Source organism: Labrus bergylta, chromosome 13 (assembly GCF_963930695.1).
Source record: "Labrus bergylta chromosome 13, fLabBer1.1, whole genome shotgun sequence".
NCBI classification, from domain to species: Eukaryota; Metazoa; Chordata; class Actinopteri; order Labriformes; family Labridae; genus Labrus; species Labrus bergylta.
The window spans coordinates 5,642,150-5,656,466 of NC_089207.1; the positions used below are offsets into that span (position 1 = coordinate 5,642,150).

General features: G+C 38.7%; 1 protein-coding gene across 2 annotated transcripts in view; it reads left to right on the forward strand.

Moving 5' to 3' along the window:
* itgbl1 (integrin, beta-like 1) overlaps positions 1-14,317 on the forward strand; it is a 49,026-nt gene that overhangs the window by 6,577 nt on the left and 28,132 nt on the right. For both annotated transcript variants that reach the window (XR_010667615.1, XM_020633967.3), the window contains exons 3-4: positions 11,628-11,774; positions 13,531-13,653. Coding sequence is in view for 1 of the 2 variants with exons in the window: in XM_020633967.3 (XP_020489623.2) it covers positions 11,628-11,774; positions 13,531-13,653 (270 nt within the window). In the remaining variant the exon portion in view is untranslated. The remainder of the gene's footprint in view (positions 1-11,627; positions 11,775-13,530; positions 13,654-14,317) is intronic.

A 14,317-nucleotide genomic window follows, 5' to 3' on the forward strand; every position in this document is an offset into this window, starting at 1 on the left:
TTGAACTTTGTATGAATATTTTTACAAGTTGTAAAAGAGAACACTCGAGAGTGCAGCCACACTCAATAACAAGTTGCCTCCTGAGATACTCTCCACTTTGCACGATAATTTTCCAAGATGAAAGCAGAGCTCACAGACCAGCATGTTACAAAAGAGCAATTTCTTTCGATTTTTAAAGAAAGAAAAAAAAAAGAGTTAGATTAGTCTGTTGGTATCCTCCGAAGTCTAACTTTTTAAAGGTTTTCCCTGTTGCACACACATTTAAAAAACACACACACTTAACACATTGTGAGTCACATTCTTTGCTAACAAATTCCTTTATTTTTAGAATTGATCTCAAAACATTGGCTGCAACAAGTGTAGAATAGTAACTACAGTGTGTGCCAACATACTGAAAAAAAATAACAAGCCAATTTTAAAGAGGAAGCAATTCAAAGTTTAATTGCAACATGAAACCTCCAAATTTGTGATGTCTGGTGTACATTCATCATCAGCCACGTTTAACTGGAAGTCCATCCCCTGTTATAACTGCACCTCACTTTGGGAATCACTGATGTGTAAGGATATTTAATTGTAGACTATATAAATCTTCATTCATTGGACAGAATTGAAGCCAAAACATTTTTGCAACAGCTGGTGACAAATTGACCCTGGTGATGTCATTTGGAGCCAAGACAAGAATCCAGGTTTATTTTATTTTTTTAAACTTTACATATATTTTAAAAGTTTGCACCACGTCCCACCTGTTAACATGGAGAAGGCAGTTTGTATGACTTAAACTGCAGGTACTCAGGAGGAGGAGCTCTAAATCTTTTGGCTTCACTTTGGGAGAGGTGTTGTTTTGTCCATCTTATTATACAGTCTATGTGTAAGGAATGATTGTGATGCAGGGAAACTATCAGTTGATCTTGAAGCTCCCCTAAGCTTTACGTTTTCAGAGCCAAAACTATAATGTTGTTAAATCTCACTACTTTCGTTTTCAGTAGCAGCAGCAGCCAGCTATTCTCAGCTTAAAGCTCCTGCAGAAACACATAATGTGCTACCTGCCCAGCAAGCAAAAACCCAACCTTAGCAGACAAAATTAGCAACTAACCATTGGAACATTTTAAGTAGCTAAGGAGGCAGATATTTCCCTCAGGAGCCACTGGAAGGCACAACAGAGGTAAAACGACAGTGAATATTGGCTTTATTTATCAGGTTGACCTAAACAGTGCTCCAGATGAATGCTAATGTTTTGCTACATTTCTGCTTGATGTGTAAGTAAGTAACTGTTCCTTATAAGGACTTGGGAAACCAATTTTGTAAGGGTAATACTTGTACATGTTGCATTTACAGTTTGTTGCATTAGCCATAGTGTAAAGGCTTCAATGGAGGTTTAAACTGAAGAAAACATCCACTATACCTTGATGAACTTTTGGTAACACATTTGCAGGCTGTTGTTTGTTACTCAGTTAATTGTATGGCATTGTATTGAAAGTTCTTTCAAATACTGTATTTATTATAACTTCATGATATAAATTGTGCAACAAAAAAAAAACACACGAGATAAACACTTCTCAGAATAGTGCAGTGAAATTAAAATTCACCACAAACTACAGCCTATGACTACATTTCAATCAGCACTTTCCTCACAATTATTACAAAAAAGTAAGATACAGTGTGACTGTACAAGCTTGCATTAGTTAAAGGTTTGTCTAGGTTTGTCTAAACTTTACATAATCACACAGAAACAATATATGAAATCTCAGAAGTAATGAGAGAGGATGGCCACTTTATGTTGATGTAAAGAAAAAATAACCACCTGTCTTTGTGTTCTCTGTCCCCTGCAGCCACCAAGCTATGAGTGTCAGGGTTTAATGGAGATATGTGTGCATCCAGAACAGGCCTAATGGAGATATGCGTGCACGTGTGTGTGTGCGTGCATGTGAGGGGTGGAGTGATTTATTTGGGCAGACAAGTTGGCTGCTGTGAAGACCTCATTATGGTTCAGCAGTCTGGAGCGAGAAGGCCCTGTTCAGCCTGATAATAGGGTTTCACTCACTGGTACACAGGCTGCAAAATGGAACCTAGACATATCAGAAGAAGGATGGGTTTTAACACCCAGAAACACACTCTACACACAGACACACACCCAGGATCAGGCTCATTCTCAGAGAGCTACACCCGTTCACGCATACTATCATATGCCTGTGTGCATAAAAGGCCCAGCAATATATTCAAAGCATATTGAGAAAAATACCCCCCTATACTCCCCACCCCCACCCCCACCCTCACCCCCCAGGATACTCAGCAGCCCATGCAGGATGCACGCTCTGCTGTCTGAGATCTGCAGCCAATTTCTCTCCCGCGGCTCCCTTATCTCTGCCTCTCACAACTGCCCACTGATAAGATCCGATAGATTTTTTCTCCTCGGGGATAAACTGTGTGTTTATCTTTTCCAAAAACATTAGCTTTCCTGGCATGGAGATGGTCTTATAGCTTGAATGGCATTCATCGGGCAAACATGGACTAATTCAGGGCTTTTAAATCAGAGCAACAAGTCAAGCTGGATCAAGAAGCTGGGCACATTTTGATGGCATAAAAACCTATGTGCTAAATTTATTTTCCAAATTGTCAAAATAAGATGCTGTTATGATAAATGGACTGTACTTCTATGGAGCTTTTCTAGTCTTCTAACCACTCAAAGCGTTTTTCCAATATGTTACATTCACCCTCACATATTCACACACTGATGGCAGAGGCTGGGATGTAAAGTGTCTATGAGCATGAACTAATCCCATTCATACGCAGTCACATGACACTGGCCATGCCATCAGAAGCTATTTTGGGGTTTGGTGTCTTGCCCAAGGACCCTTCCACGTTTGGACTGCAGGAGCTGGGAAAGCTTGAAAACAAAGGAATTAGCATCCTTTACATTACCCATTGGTTTGGCCAATTCATCACCCAAGGTGAGCGTTTTGCTGCCGCCATGTTGGTTTTCTCGGGCCAGAGGTGGCAATAATTCGATGAGAGGCTGGTGCTGCAGAGAAGCAAGAGATCTTCAAACACTAAGTTATCAAAGCTAATGACTCTCCAAACGTTGACAATTCATAAACTGCCATTATTTCTAATTTAGTAGTGTTTCCCACAACATAAAATTGGGTGGCTAAGAGAAGTTGTTTATTTACCAGACCAAAAATCTAAAAAAAACAAAAAAAAACTTGCTTGCCAAAATCTCCCAAAGGTTCCAATAACACAAACACTGTGGGAGGTCAAGTTCAGTGACTGAATTGGTTGTGTTGATTTCTAGCTTAAAGCCAGCAGTATCCACCTGTTAGAGTGACCGTGCTTCTAATTATGTTAAATATCATTCAAACAGATGACTCACTCAAGACCTCATCACCCACTCTGTTTATCTGCTATTAAAAAGGTGCGTTTTAATAAAGACACTTATGGAAATTGACTCACGTTTGGAGCCAGCCTCCAGTGGCCACTCAAGGAACTGCTTGTCCTTGCACTTCTGCACTGGCACTTGGTTTGAAAAAAAATCCTGTTCTTTTTTTGTAGGGATTTTCTATGATCTATCTTTTTGTCCTGCAGCCAAGACATTCAAGTCAGTGGAACATGGAAGCTCTACATTTATATATATGTCTATATAGCCTGATGAATGTATTCTGCCCAGGGTATTCTTGTCCAATGCATGCTGGGACAGAGGCATTGTATGGAAGCATATGCCACAGCTTGTCCCTGTTCTATTTAGGAATGAATGGAGGAGAATAAATAAATGTTCTTGTCATTTTATTTTGAGAAAACGCCACATACAGTATGCTTTTTTTTTTTTTTTTTTTAACATACTTCCTCATCCTGAACAATAATAGATGAAAGAATGTTTATCAGTTTAGACGTTGTACTTTGTCGCATTGGGGGATCCTTAAGATATCCTCTATCTCAATTAAATCCCCATCAATACAAAAGAAAGAAGAAAAAAAAAAGGATTACAAAAATATATGGTGGGCCTACTTAGTTGCTATTAAAATCAAACCTCCACATTTTAATTCTCACAAATCCGCATGCTCACGCTAGCTAACAGTAAAATGAAATGTTATAGAACTCTTCGATGAAAGGCTTTGAAAACTCAAAGATTCATCAGATCTTAAGTCGAAGGAAAATGTGTTAAATCTTAAATTTTGCCCATAGAGCAGGGATGTTGTCACTCACTTTACTTGATTAGCATCTTGTTTCATTGGAAGCCTTCATCTTTTGTGTGAGTTTGTCTACCTGTTTGAATGTATGTACGTGCGAGTTTGTGTACATGTATTCTTGTCTGTCTCGATATAGATGTGTTTTTTTTCCTTTTCATGTGTTGTGATCATCTTTTAATTTCTCTTTAATGACTTCTTACATTCACTTGTGAACTTTGTTTTCATGCCCGCTTTAAAGCAATTTGGTACAAACCATGTTTGCTCTATAAATAAATCTGACCTTAACGTGTTTTTGCTCCCTTTGATACATCTCGTATAGAGCACAGGCATGTTGACCAGGGCTAACATCTGGCTACCAACTGTTCAAAAACTCCCTGTCATTTCACTCAGCTGGTTTAATTTAACTGTTCCTTTTCTGTCTCTTCCTCTGTCCCAGTTTGGAGTGTTTTTGGGGTTTAAACGGAACATTTACCTCAATTTGTAGGAAAATTAAGAATCAAGCTATTTAAGTTTTTTACGTTTCGGTCGGCACTCCACTGTTGACATAGATAAGGGTCAACGTGGCAGTGTTTCCATTCTCTCTTTCACAGCTGTCGCTCTTTTTCCCCCTCACTGATGAGCCCTCCCTCTCCCCTGTCACTCTTGCTGTCGCTCTCTCTCTCTCTCTCTCTCTAAACTGAACTGAGCCAAGTGTTTTTTTCTCTGGTGTGTGTTCAGAGAGTCTGCGATTTATGGTTCTTTTCCATTGTCAGAATCACAGAGGGTGGCCGGGGGCTCTGCACGATAGAATTGTCCCAATGAAAACACTCTTGTAATTACAACACTTGTTAATAATTACTGCTTCAATATTGAACAGCATTAGACTATTATACCAAGACTAAGCAATCATCTTTGAGTTTAATTTTCTTTTGGGACATTATGAGTCATTTAGCTAAATGTTTCTTCATCAAAGACTTTGAAATAACATTTACTGCAATTAGAATTGTTCTGATTCGGGTAACATTTAGAAATCTGTTCCTGAAATGTGGGATTGGCTTGTCCCTGCATCCATTTGACACTGTAATTCATAGTTTTCAGGTGACGTCACAAAGTTATGGAACCTCTGGTGGGGTAAGTAAAGTATCCTACTGCTGTATGAGGCAGATAGTTTGCCAGTCTCAGTTGCTACCTACAATTTTTCACCAGCCATGTCATATTTTTTTAAAGAAAAGGACAGTTGATGTGCAATCGGTCGCACGAAACGCCGAGGAGACAAGCCTGGGTTGAGCTTCAACAGAATCCCATTTGAGAAAGAAATTCAGAGAGGAGGACATTGTGGATTAATGCTAATTGACACTCCGCTTAATGCAACAAACGAAGGACTTCTCCTACTCCTGCCATAAAATATTGGGCTAACTTGAGCAAAATATTCCTTTCCTTTCAAGACTTTCATCCTGCTGGCCGTGTAAGGGAAATGATTCTCCACTAGATATAACAATCACTGACAACTGACAAAATCAAATGAAATAGTATCACAATTGCTTTATAAGGGTCCATAGTGCCTAAAACTTGCAGGAACAGTATTTCAGTTTTTCTGTTGTTGTCAGGTGATATAACTGTGTTGTTTTGAAGACAACAAGCCATTGCTGCAACTCTGCAGTGGTCAGCAGTGGCCACATGGGCGGTTCTAGGCAGGGACCAACAGGGGCCAGTGCCCCTGTAACACTGAGATTGTTCCCCCCTGTGGCCACCCCTCCAAAAGAAAGAGCCCCCCTTATAACACATACACAATATTTGACTTAACAACCGGACTCACAATCTAGTATTAAATTCTGTGACTGAAACAAATATAAATCATGGTATTTTATGTTGTGGTATTTAATGATGTGCACTATTATTTGGCATAATATTTATAATCTTTTTTAAAGTGATCATCTTTGTCTATTTTTCTTGGGTTTAATGTTCCCCTCTGACAAAACAACTGGCCCCAGTTTGGCCTCCTCAGTAAAAGTGGTCTAGAACCACCACTGGGTGGCCACTCCCTTCGCACCAGTCGTGTGACTGAAAGCTGAAGTAGTTCAGAGTAAAATCTACTTTTTTCAACAGATATCGATTTGTTTTTGCTGCTTCAAAACAGAATCAGTAGTAAGCACTGTTCAAGAGAATCACAGAAGAACTGATCTTGGTCATTGATCACATTTTGACAAGAAACAGTGCGTGTAGTTTTAAACTAAACCAGAACCATCAATGGAAAAGCAGTTCAATTTAGAATCTTGATTTTCTTTTTTTTACTACTCTTCGCTCTCTCACTTTCTTTCCTATATTTATTTCTTCATGTTCTTCCTAAGTTATGACTGACTGTTGAACTATGTGCTCATGTTTAGAAAGGAAAGCCTTTAACCAGCCAAAAAAAAATAGAGCAGTCATTTCACATTTAAGTGCAGAGTTTTAATTATTTTAAAGTCACACCAGTATTGGATCGGTACTTAGTATCAGTCACTTTGCAAACTCAAGGACAGTCTTTGGTTTTTGAAAGGAATCAAATGGTTTTGAATGTTTTCTAACTCAAATTGTAATTACTTTAAAAAAAAATCAAACTCAGAACAGGGATTGTGTCTACATGTCTTACTAAAAACGAAAACTACCTTCCCTAGAGCCACTGATGTGGATTGAGGCAGAAGGCCAAGTATTTGTGTGCTCCAGAAAAATCTGTAACTTTATGATTCTGGCAGACTTTATTATACACGTGTCCTTCCCTCCCTCCCTAAGAAGCAGCCAAGAAAAAACTCATTCCCCTTGATGGTTGTTGTTATCTGGGAAGTGTACATTTTAGCCTTCTTTCTTCCACTTTCTCTCGTCCAGGCTATTTTTGTTTCTCGAGCCTCTATTCTTTTCCTGGCTTGGCCCCGCAGGCTCTTTGCACCCTTAACAGAGCCAGAGAGGATCCCACCCAAGGGGGTTTTCATGTCAGCAGTACATAGGAAGTCAGCTTGTCCATTGCTGTTTCAAATCAAGCTCTTCCAGATGCGCTTTCAGCCAGAATTACGTAAAGGTTATGAAGTGGCTTCCAAAATGTACAATAATAGACAGAGGATATAAACAGTAATCATGGAATAATCTGCAAAAGCCAACTAATAGGGTTAATGCAGAATTAATGTTGATTTCCAAAAGAGAGAGAAAGAGAGAGAAATAGAAAATAGAGACACAGTGGAATGCAGTCCTTCAGCCATTACAGCCCATTAAATTGTATTTTTTTTTGTTCCCAGTACATATTTTGATGTGCTCTTACTTTGATATTCTGAGCTTTGCCAGGCAGTGTGCCTGAGTGGTGAGTCACCTAATGATTCCAGCGTGGGCTGCGAGTAGAAAAAAGCTACTCAAGTCTGTCCAAGTCTATTGGTAAAAAGCTGTTTTGATTGGGACCCTTTACAGCTCCCAAGGACTTCATGGTGTCAGAACAAGTGTTTCTCTGCAGCTATGCGGTGTTTGGAAGGCTAGCTTGAAATAGATGTTTGCTACACTTTAAGCTACTTACAGTGGAAGTAGTTTAACCACAGCAGAGAAAGTTGAAAGTAGCCCCTGTTGCAGGAGTAGATTTTCTCTGTTTCTACCACTGTTAGCTGTTGGTACTGTTAGCTCACAGCTAACGTATGGCTATTGTATGTTTCACTAAGTAGCTATCTTTCCATCAGAAAGTACTTAGCGTAATTAGAATAGAATAGAATAGAATTACTTTATTAATTAATTAGCTAGTTTCACCAAAATTAGAGGCTAATCTAGTATTATTTAATTTTTTTTACACATTATATAATAGTGTTTTTGTTCTACAGTCAGCGGGGCTAGCGCCTCAAAAACTCAAAAACACAGCACTCCGGTGGCTTCTATCGTAATGTAGTTTGATACCTTCATTTACAACTGTCCTTTTTATGCAGACAGATCTGGACGTTAACATTACAAAAAAATAATAACTCACAGCTATTTGGGTTAATTTATGTAGGCTATGTAGATGGACTTCTAAAATGTTACTGCTAAATGTAACTACAAAACTACACTAATCACATGTAGTCCACAGCTTTCAAACACAACTGGTTACATTTTTAGATGATGATGTCACCAAAATTGACAACTGAATGCCTGGATGGAGAGTTATATAACACAGGAAGGAAGAGACAGAGGCTGGAGGAAGACACAGAGGCTGAGTTATTACCTGAGACAGGTGTCTCCTACATATTTTTCCACAGAACATGAGCTGACGTTCAGCCGTTTCACGCTCCATAACCCTCAGGGAGCAGAAAGCAGGCAGGAATAATTACCCGCTGAAATGAGTATCATGTTATGGAGAATGTGATCTAAACAAAATAAGTGAGGGAAGTGTCATTTGGAGGAGAACAATTAAGTGGAAATAATAAATAAGCACAGAGAACATCTCTGGGAGTTTATTTATATATGCATTATTTTATCTATAACTGGCATTATAGTGTTGCTTATAATTGAAACTGTATCAAATACTCAAATAGTCTCAAGACTGCTGCAAATAGAAGCAATAAAAATGTATTCTACTCAAAAGGAGGAAATTACTTTTGGTTTCATGTAATTGTTAAAAAAAAATCCAGCATTTTTTATGCTCAACATATTTTGTATCTGCTTCACAGTATACTCTTGTTAATAATCAGGATGAAAATACATTCTGTAACATAGATTCTAAATCGTGAAAGTTGCCACCATTAGGTCACCCCTTCTAATGTCACCTGCCTTTATAAGCCTCAATTTTTGCATCTCGGCCGCTGCAAAGATGGTTTTCTGGTATCAGAAGTGATCATATTTGGTTGAGCGACCGGACGAACAACGGGTTGGCTACCGCATGCTGAAGTAGTTTTATAGTCTGTTCCCATGGATAATTCATAACCTGGCAAATAAGCTACTTAACCATCATCTTCCCCACATAATGAAATGCTTTTCTGATGAAAAAAAATCTTGTCGTTTTTGTTTAATTTACTAAAATTCTTAGCAGGTGTGCAACACCTAGCTTAGCTGATCGCATCTCCATTAATAGAGCTGCTAGTAGTATACAATACAAACCGATTCATTTATAGAATTGGTTTCTTCATCACATTGATTTGAAGTCTTCTTTACACCATAAGAAGCAAACAACCATCCCCATGCACCGACTGCCAAAATGTAATCAATGTACGAGAAAAAACTTAATGACCTTACACACTTGGTATGATAAGCATCGACACAGATACCTGCAATTGCTAACACATAAATAGTACATTCGAGTTTTCAATTACCTAAAAAGTTGCAGCACAGACATTTGGGTGGCCTAGCAAAACAATTTCTTATAATTGCATGAAATATCCCCAAAAGGTACCAAAGTTGAGTGACATAATTTAGCTGAGATAATACAGGATAATAGCAAACAGCTAGAGCACCAACTTTCCCAAAAGACTGTACAGCTGTTACGAAGTAAGAAACTAACTAAAGAGCCAAAGCTCTTTTTTGTACAAAGCTTTCGACATGTTTAATATTTCTGTAAAATTTTACGTGTAAGTATAGTACCTAAAGGGGACTGACTTTCTTTTGGAACCGGCCTCGAGTGGAATCTTAAGGAACTGCAGTCTTTGGCACTTCACGAGGTGCTTCCTATTCTAAACATGAGACTATCTGCATGAGTCACCATCCTCTCTCCATCAGCAGCTAATCATGGTAGCACCACATCATTCGTTATTACTGCTATTGATGGTGACGGAGATGCAACCTCTCTTTCTGACCCTTATTGGATGTGTCTGTGCATGGTTGGACACACTAGGCAAGATAGTGTGTTCAGCCGCATGTAGGAAGCACCCATACACCCTCAAGCCACTGAATTACTGCTCAGGAAACACCAAGAAAGATAAACTGTCGACAGACAGGAACCTTCCCACACACATAAACTCTCCCATAGCAGACAAAGAGGGGCCGTTTTATGTGTCAAAGTGATTGCCAAGCAGAGATTAATGGGGGCTCGTGGGAGGTAGTGACTTGGTAATATTCGGCTCAATTTACGTTGGAAGGACTTTAATGTAACTCGATTTAACAGCTAATGTGTGGTTGTTCCCTCTTGCACAAATAAATGGAAAATCCAAAAAGAAATGTCAACAATTACACTCAGATTATCTCTATGAGTCTGTTTTCTGTGTAGTAATCAAACAAAATAACTAAGCAATAAAATGTTTACAAATGGCCAGGTCAAACTTTAATGATTTATTTACTAATTTATAATTGGAATGATAAGAATCACCAACAAATGGGAAAACAAGGGGGATGGACGAGTTTGTTGTTGAACAGAGGTGCAGTACGGAAGACATAGTCAGGATGGGCAGTAGTATAGCCTAGAGCAGTGGTTCCCAAAGTGGGGGGGGGGGGGTCGCGTGCCACCAAGAAGAGGGTTGCGAGATGCCTTAAAAAAGACCAAATACAAATCTCAAATCATATACAGTTATATACATTTATATATTTTAACCATTTTGGGTACACTTGGTTGTAGCCTTAACCACCTCCAGGGACAGTGGGGCTCCCCAGTCTCTTGCACCCTAATTTAGGGGTCGTGAGGTGAACAGTTTGGGAACCCATGGCCTACAGAAAATACCTTGAATTGAAAAAATGTATATTTCTAACCTACCTGATTGAAATACTTTGGAAGTATGAACTATTCTTCAAATTAACAAATAGTAATCACATTTAAGATTACATTGAAATATGTTTCTTCCTTTAAGGGTTATTTTTGTCTCTGTGGCTCAAGCACACATTTCCTTTTTCTTCTTTTCCTTGAACATAATACCATAATGTCCTCTGAGAGGTTCTGATAATGAGGAGGGACGGGGGACCTTCCTGTAGTTAATGACTGATGGATAGCCCTTGAAATGAACACCACATTTACATGATGAACGTGTCAGGGCGATGATTGAGAGTGACATACAAGGCCTCTCGCTGCTAAATGCAAAGGGAACAACATTTATAATAACTTGTCAACAGCTTTCATTTGCATCATATGATCCCTCATGTTTTCATATTACTCACAACGGCCACCAGAATGAAGAAAAATTGTGATGCCAATCTGTGTGTAGGTCCTCAGGACGCTATAGAATAAGGTTATGATCACACTGACTGATTGTATAGCTTTTAACAAAAGGGTTGCAAATTCAGCTTCAACAATATACAGTACGACTTTGTTTTGCCTTTTGCTTTCTCGACGTATATTTGTGCATCTCAAGGTAAATGTCTTATCTTTTACATCCGTTAAAATAGAGTCACTTGGACGGATAAAGTTTCTGGGAGCCTAATTAATCTCATAAACATAATTCCTGAACTTTCCGAGCACTGCTCTGCCATCATATCCATTTAAGATTACATTTATGTGTCTCCTTGTGTTTATAGAGCGATTTGAGACACAGTAAACAGCGTGTGGTGTGTTTTGTTTCCCTTCAGACCGCGGCTACTGTGACTGTGGGATGTGTGAGTGTGATGACGGCTGGTCCGGAGATGCCTGCCAGTTCCAGGAGGAGTGTAACCTACCCAACAAGAAGAGCAAAGAGCTCTGCAAAAACCCTCAGGGGGTGGTGTGCTCCAACAGAGGTAGCCTGCTGTGCACAACAAAAAAAACACACACACACAAACACATGTGACACAATGTTCGTCAAAAAAAAAAACACATTAGAAAAACTGCAACAGGCAAACTGAAGGAATTGAAAAAATGCAATTTGCAAATATACATACACACACAAAATATATACATAAAATTCACATGAAACTGACTTTGAAGTGTATTGCTTTTTGAACTACTAAACCAAAAAGCAATTATTTGTAAAAGGTTTATACACTGGAAATAATGGCTGTTAAAAATGCTTTATATAGGCGTATACATCTATAAATGCATCTTTCAGTAAAAATCTAGTAGCAAGAATAATTGCAATCTCATTTCTTATTCCTATGTGATCTCATAGACTGTGTATAAGAAGTGGACGTTGCTACATATCGTGTGGGATTGCCCTTTGAAGTGGTCATTGTGGTTACAACTTGTCATTCAATGACAGGTTGCTATACACAAAAGCAAACATGCTTTTCTTAAAATTTACTCAGATTGTCACCAATGGTTTTAGTTTGAAGAAGTCTTTATTTAGCTGTCGACACCATAAACTTATTGGAATATTGATTACAGAGTTTTTTAATCTTTAAAGTATGGTATTTTTCTTATCAGCTTTAAAAGAATCATACTTCCTTCTTCCCCCTGCTGACCATTAGAAAGAATGCAGGTTCCTCGTTGGCTTCACTTATAACAACAAGAGGCTACGTCTGTTTCTAGTTATCAAAGTTAACCTAAAAGGTCTTTGTAAAACAGTACCTACATTTGTTGGGCGAGTCTCAAACTGTTATAAAAATAAAATGAAATAAAAAAATATTACAATGAGATTGTATTTGCTTTTCATAGAATCAAACATCCTTTCCCAACCTGTGATGTCACCAGCAGGCTGTTCATCATGAAGTATTCAAGTTAAAGGCATTTCCTCAGGCTATACCTTTGAAAAACCAAGAGGATTCATTCACTTCTATATACAGTCTATGGTCAAACATTAATAATTGTTGGATTATGTGGTACATGTTTTATACCAAGCCATGATGTCTGTGGTTTATAGTATGAGTAGGTTTGAGCTTTTGAATGGAAAATTACTAAACATTTGTATATTTTCTTCTATTAAACCAGAAGAACATGTAAATAGATACTTATATCTATCAGTATAAACAATCTATTTTTCAATAACACAGGGTCATACATTAATTCTTGCATGAATGAGCGCCATTGGGAGGACTGACATCTTGAGTTAACAATGCTGCAATTAAGTATTGATAACTCAATTTGGTCTTAAATCTCACCACAATGAGTGTATTGGATTCACAATTAGTGTTTATATCTGTGGAAACTCAACTAAACTTTGGCTCACACACACACACACACACACACACACACACACACACACACACAACAAGGTGATGGTTCGAGGTTGTTTCCCACTCTGTGCCCTTCAATGACTTGAGCTTAACCTCACCACGGGCCTCATCAAAATGAAGGATGCACGTGTATTTGCGTGTCTGTATAAGCTTGTGCAGTAAAGTGAGGGACCTGTTTGAGAGCTTAGAAATGCAAACTTATAGGTCATTGTCTAGCCTTCTGTCCCTGTGATGCATCTTTCAAAAAAGCACATTGCACACACATTGCACACACTGACAGAACACAAGCCTGGATCTGCACACATACTTCCATCCACAACCATACAAACACACATAAACATGACATTTTCCAACAAAATGTGACTAAAACTGGAATCTTTTATAGGCACCTGTCAGTGTGGCAGCTGTATGTGTAACAGCGAGGACAACAGGGGTCTGGTGACGGGACGTTTCTGTGAGTGTGATGACAGCGAGTGCCTGGAAGAAGACACCGGAGAGGTGTGTGGAGGTATGCCCCAAAACCCCATTCCTCCCCCCATTCTCCCCCACCATTGATGTAGTCTCAGTGGCATCACCCACTGGTTTCTGAAGAGGAGTTAAGAGCCAAAGATGGTGGTCGGCATATGGAAATGCTGAGTCCAACTAAATATTGATTGAAACCGGCAAAAAGGTGCAGGCCTTAAGCCTCCTGCTAAATAACTACAACAAGTCCATCTGTCAACTCAGCCAGGTCTCTAATGTAAAAAATATCTTCAACTTTTTAGCTCACACAATTCCTTTTTTTGCACGTGTATTATACATAAATGTGTAAGTGAGGGAGCTGTAAAGTTTTCTGGTGCTGCAGCAAGCTAACATTAGCTGTTTGTCTTGCTTTAATATGCTCCTCTGGAGAGTGAAACAAGTTGAAATTGATATTGAATTTTACATCTAACTAGCAGGAAAGGAAATTAACAAAATCCTAAACAACTTACATATGTGGTTTGTTCAGCTTCTTTTTATTGTTGGTTCAAGGTCATACGAGCATTATCCCACATGAGGCCATCAAAGGTAAGGTTTTAAATGAGCATTTTGCCCTGAGATAACCTCTGTCAGCTCTGTGTCTTTTTAGGTCAAAGACAGCTGGAAGTTCATTCTTGTTGTTTCTTGCTTACTGCATTAGCCTGTGTTATTGC